The sequence below is a fragment of the Rhagoletis pomonella genome, unplaced genomic scaffold (genome assembly GCF_013731165.1).
Source record: "Rhagoletis pomonella isolate Grant_MI unplaced genomic scaffold, Rhpom_1.0 Rhpom_scaffold_02488, whole genome shotgun sequence".
NCBI classification, from domain to species: Eukaryota; Metazoa; Arthropoda; class Insecta; order Diptera; family Tephritidae; genus Rhagoletis; species Rhagoletis pomonella.
In genome coordinates, this window is record NW_023461042.1 from 19,331 (window position 1) to 25,600 (window position 6,270).

The window sequence follows — 6,270 nt, forward strand, 5'->3', positions numbered from 1 at the left end:
AAAAGAACATGCAAACATCTAAGTAGGAGATATAAAGTCATAGTTTATAGATCAATTGTCGAACCACACTTCATATACTGCCCTACTATTTTGTTTATAACATCGGACACGCAGATAGATAAGTTACAAAAAATGCAAAATAGGGCTATGAGACACATTCTTAACGCCCGATGCGATACCAGCATCTCGTCAATGCTGAATGAGTTAAACTGGCTAAATGTGAAACAAGTAATTTTCTTCCACTCAATGAAATTTATTTATAATATTAAGAATGGAGCCCTTCCAAAATATTTGAGTGACAACTTTAGGTATAGTAGTGACACTCACACCTATAAAACAAGAGTTAGGGATAATTTTAAACTCCCATTCTGCCAAACGGAAAACCTAAAGCAAGATTTGTACTATAAAGGTTTAAAAACATACAACGAACTGCCGGCAAATATAAGAAGCTGCAACAGCTTACAACAATTCAAAAGTCGATTATACCACCACTGCAAAATATATGTATAGAATGAAATGATAAAAAATTTTATTTTAAAGGATTGCTGCTTGATCCAGTAGAGAGGGTCGGCATGGAAACTAGTCCTTTCCATTCGCCCTACAGTACGGCTCAAGATCTAGATCCTTTCCAGTAGAGAGGGTCGGCATGGAAACTAGTCCTTTCCATTCGCCCTACAGCACGGCTCAAGATCTAGATCCTTTCAGACCACTTGTATAACAGGAATATTTAAAGATAGATTGGCTCGGAAACTAGTACTTTCCGACTGATCACAAATTACTTTATAGCCTTTACATATGACCACAAAGCCTGAAGTGAAGTCGCGACTTGGAATAAAGTCCACAGCAATGGTACAGGAAGTGCGGCTCTGGAACTCGTCCTTTCGGGCCGCCCACCTAAACAGTACCCAACATTCGGGCTGCTCGGGATCCCGTCCATTCCGACAGCCACGGTCACACTTATAATTTAATTTAATATAATTAATAAAATTACCTTGTTTAAATGTATATATATTTGTACAGGATAAATGTTAGGATAGTCCTCTCAAAAAAATGTGTAAGAACAAAATATGTAGTGAAATAAGAATATTGTTTTCATGTATGATTGTGATCCTGTGATGTAATGTATGCATATATCAATATAAAAACTATAAACCCAAAATTGTACCAAATAAAATAGTAAGCAAATATTGTAAATTTTCAGACTTGTTATAGGCCTTTAAAGGCTGTCAATAAATGAATAAATAAAATAAATAAATAAAATAAGATAAAATACCTTTTTAAGAAAAAAATGTGTATACTAAGAAAAAATTAAAAAATATTTAACTATATTATTAGGCAAAGAATTGTTAAAGAAGTAACACTGTCTCACCTAAGGCAGTCAATATGGCGGAATTAGAGCGAGAAGTTGCCAACTGATAGCACCTGTATTATTGCATCATGCAATGCGATAGCATGAACGCTCTTCGAAAACATATGTTCGAAAGTGCTAAATGTTGCATTTTAAATGCAGCAAAAACGCTGCATAACGTTTACAGCGCGAAAAATAATAGTTAATACCCAATAAACACCAAAAAAATATTTCTCCAACCTAGGAGAAATTCATTGTTCTCAAGTTGATATCCAACATCATCCTCCAACTCATCTCTAACCCACGCGCAGATACGTAAAAAGCGATACAGTTACGAATTTTTAATTATCAAGTGAAAAACTAAAGCTATATAAAGGGGAAAACTACCAACGAAAAGTAAATAATCTTCAAAGTATCCTCAAATATTCTTGAAAGAAAATTAAACGCGAAGTGAATCAAGTGGCAAAATTACTTTCGGACTGCATACTTGGAAGTGAATTATTGTAATCAATACTACATAATACAAAAGGAGCAATAAAATGAAAAATTAATATTTAAATTCATCTATGTATGTATGTCGTTTCAATCAAAAAGATATAAGGTATTTTACTGTTTCAATTTCAGTATTTCAATGATATGTTTGAGACCAATTGGAGAATTACATTGGAGTTCAAGTCGAGAACTAGCATTTTCTCATCTTGAGAAACAGTCCTTTTTTCATACAAAGAAAAATCCCCTTTTTGTTGAGAACGCTATGATCCTCCACTTGAGGTACTGTTGAGAAACAACGTTGGAGATTTGAGAAATACCTTAGTTCTCAACTTAACCTCAAGTTGAGCTCAAACCTAAGGGCCGGTTGTTCAATGTCTGATTAGCACAAATCGGAGGTAGAAGCTCCGGTTAGGTACAACGGCTGCTTTACCGATCACATGTTACATGCAACATGTCGAAATCGTCGATAGTGTAGTGGTAGTGATAACCAGACATTGAACAACCGGCCTTAAATGTTTATTGGGTAGTAATTGCGTTAAAACGTCTGTATCAGTGTTGCCACTGGCTTAGCTTTCAAAGTATCGATAAAAAATCGAAAACTGTATCGAAATGTGTCCACCGAAAAGTGCGGACATTTTTACACAGTGCATCTATGGAATACAAACTCGGCCCCTTAATAAACTTATTAACATGTAGTCAGTATTTTCCCATCCTTAGACACGGATTTAAGAAACAAAGTCGACTCTAAAGTTAATTGCAGCTTTTTGACAAAATTTTCAATGGGATATCTGTCAAAAAAGCTGCAACTAACTTTAGTGCCGACATAATTTCGAGTATACCTACGGGTCTTTGTTTCCCAGATCTGTCTCTAAGAATCGGAAAATACTGACTACAATTATGGGCCAAAGTTTCCGCATGTCCGATGTTTATTACTACGATTAGATTCTCGGCATTACAGTTAACTAATACAGGGGCTCTATTCTGTAACTGTGAGTTTTCAACTCTACACTGAAAATTGTATGCACTCTTCATTTTGCGATTCAGGAAGAGTGAGAATGAGTTTTAGCTGTCAAAATTGTGTACACTTCCTCATTTTGCGATTCAGCATGTATGAGAATGAGTTGTAACTGTCAAAATTGTGTACACTTCTCTTCCGAAAAACTCACTGAATTTTAGTCGGTGGTTGTGACTTTTGCACTGGGTGTACACTACATTTTCTCACAGGTACAGAATAGGGCCCCTGGTCGGGACACTTTTTAAAATTTGCAAACTACTTGGTATTATTAAATGCATTCAATTAAATTTTATTTTTCAAAGTGACAAGAATAAGTGAAAATTTTTTGCTTGGATGATGAGGAGCAAACTGTTAAAAATGTTGAAGTAAACGAAGTATCCCTCAAAATACCTTGTATACCTTGCATTATGTCTACTTTGGCACCATCTCGCGGTTTTCGCCGACAATTAAGTTGCCAAAAAGCACAGGGCGATTCATATTAGATATAAACGTAGATCAAAAAATGTAGGAGCAAAATTTAAGGTATCGGGTTGCGCTACGAGTACTTTTTTTCGATACCTAGTCGACGTTCAGACACGAACGAGGAAAGCGGACGGGTACCGAGTCGCCCGTACTCGGGAAACATGCCTTGTGCTCTCGTTCGTCTGAGTAATTAAAGTTGGCGATTCACAGCTGACAACAACATTTGCGTACAAAAGAGTTTCTGTGTGGAAATGCAAAGGGCAACACCAAAACAGAAATCGCCGATAATAAGAAACTCGAGTTTCCGTGTTTGAACGCAGACCTACTCCATGAACCAAAAATAAAAGACCACGCCCTCTTCTTAGTAGCCCGTTATAATCGCATTTAGGACTTTGACATTAGCCGTTTGTTTACATTTGTTCGTTGTTTAGAATTTGGTGGTGGCTTTTTACTGCAATTTTCTTAATTTTCGCTTGTGACAACGTGTGCACACATAAGCTTAGTATCCAGCTCTTAAGAAAAGCAAAAACTCCATATAAAATGACGTACAAGAAATGGCTAAGAAATTTTCTTGAGTCAAATTTCCTTAAGGCAGTACGCAGTTCTTCAGAAATTTAGTACACTTTATACTACGGTTTTCTAAAGTTTTTTGTGAAAAAAGAGCACAAGGCAACCCAGGCTTGCAACAGAAATATATGCCCGTTCCATTATTTCTTGAAGAAAGAGTGAGGCAACAGGCTGTGAGGTATAAAAAATGTCAAAATTCCTTGGACACACACGCGAAATAATGGCAATTTTTTCTTGACCGTTTTCTTAAGAGCTGGATACTAAGCTATAAGGTGAAGAATAATTTAACACAACGGCATGATTTATAGAAGAATTTGCATAATAAAAATGATTATTCATGCGTTCAAAATTACGCGGTTTTTTTTTGTTCTCTTCGTTGTTTACTTCTTCCAACAAAGATGGCGTCGAGATTTCAACAGCTAGAAAATAACTTTTTTCTTTCTTTCGGGAAGGCTTGATCTTGTGTCTTTCGTTCATGGACCTACTCAGTACTTGGTTCAAAAGTATCGATGCCAAAATTACTTGGTATCGAACGAAAAATATCGAGTATGTAGTTGTATTTAATCTCATCTCATCTCATTAATTTCATTCCTTATAAGGTTGGACTAGAGGTGTTAAACTATCGATAGTCACACCATCGATAGGTTTGATAGTTTTGAGAAAAACTATCAATATTCACGATATTCTCGAAAAAAAACAAAACTATCGATAGCGCTATCGATAGTGCTAAATCAGTTAGGTTGCTTTGTTTTTACAGGATCATAGTGAAATAATTATTATCTTATAAAAGTTATAATCATTCAAAATTAAGAATCTGCTTAGCCAAAATACTTATCTTTTTAATAAGTTCAAAAACAAACACAAGTTATACAAACAAAACAGGATTTACGATTAACACATGTATGTATGTTGGCCTAAATGCGTGCATATTTGAATATGACGTCGGCATCACACTAAAAAATAAAATTTTTAATTCAAATTAAAAAATGCAGTTATTACCAACAATAGATCGATAGTCCTACTAAACTATCGATATTTTTGATAGTATAAGATAGAACTATCAATGAGTATTGATAGTCTAAAAAAATTTAAACTATCGATACTATCGATAGTCCCATCGATAATTTGACAACTCTAGGTTGGACTGTCGTGTCTGTTATAAGAAATTAATTAAATAGTATTTTTAAGTCGTATGTAATCAGTTTCCCTTTTTACCAGCGAAATGTCAAGTATGACTAACTTATCCAGCAATGAAAAAGGGGAACTTATTGAGCAAGTTAAGCAACAAATCGCAGTGGCCAATGCTCAAGAATTGTTGACTGTAAGCACATGGGTTTATTATGTTAAGAAATTACACAATCAGCAATGTGGTTTTCATTTGCAGAAAATGACAGAAAAATGTTTCAAAAAATGTATTGGCAAGCCGGGCGTCGCATTGGATTCCTCAGAGCAGGTGTGCACAGCACTTTTATAGTGTATCGCAAATTTGTACATTGGGACGGTTGAAATAAAATATCTTGAGTAAAAGTGCACCGTAGCAGTGTTGACTTTAGTGCACATCGACAAGTGTGTGTTTTACCAAACCTATCGCGAATTTTTTCATGAAACTTTACGAAGATAAGAAACATTTATATTTACATAAGTTCTCGCTATTTTCACTTTGTTAATACCAGTATTAAGTAATTTGGGGGGTGGGGTTTAGTACCGCTCACAACTATTTCGGGCTATTCCGTCCAAATAGGTGGCCCGATCCAAAAAAAAATTTCACACACTTGTAGTCAAGGGTCCACGCAATATTTTAACACTCACTTTTGTAAATTTTGGTTACTAATTTATTTACAAATTGGGTTTAAAATATGCCCTTTTTGTAAAATTCGGAAATTAGCGTACATTTATCACTCCTATTCTGCTTAAATTAGCCACTTCACCAATATATTTTTGTATTCCCCTTCACTTTACACTTTACTTGATTTGTTATAACTTGCTTTACGACTTTAATATTAACCAATTCATCACAATTCATTAAATAAAAACACCTTCAAAATCACGCGTCTCACTTTGGTTGCATATGCAAATTAAACGGCGGAGTTCAGCTGTCAAACTCCAAAATATGCAAAAGAATGAGAGACAAAAGAAGATAGGATATAACCCAGTAAGCATTAAAAATATACAAAGGTGTTCTCTGCAAAATGTATTCAGCTCCTTTTCTTCGCAAAACAGAAAGGAGAATTCTACTGCCTGAGGGTTATAATCCCTAAGTGCGGCCGAAGGCCGCCTACGCAGAAAGGTGTTCTCTGCAAAAGGTGTTCAGCCCCCCTTCTTTGGCAACACAGAAAGGAGAATTCTACTGCCTGAGGGTTATAATCCCTAAGTGCGGCCGAAGGCC

At 35.5% G+C, this 6,270-nt stretch overlaps 1 protein-coding gene across 1 annotated transcript; it reads left to right on the forward strand.

The window, feature by feature from the left end:
* Positions 1–4,969: 4,969 nt before the first annotated feature.
* LOC118753455 (mitochondrial import inner membrane translocase subunit Tim13-like) lies at positions 4,970–5,467 on the forward strand. Its single transcript, XM_036488332.1, has 2 exons — positions 4,970–5,205; positions 5,269–5,467. Exons 1-2 carry the CDS (start codon positions 5,107–5,109, stop codon positions 5,356–5,358), a joined length of 189 nt encoding a protein of 62 aa, XP_036344225.1. The 5' UTR covers positions 4,970–5,106; the 3' UTR covers positions 5,359–5,467.
* The last annotated feature ends 803 nt before the right edge of the window (positions 5,468–6,270 follow it).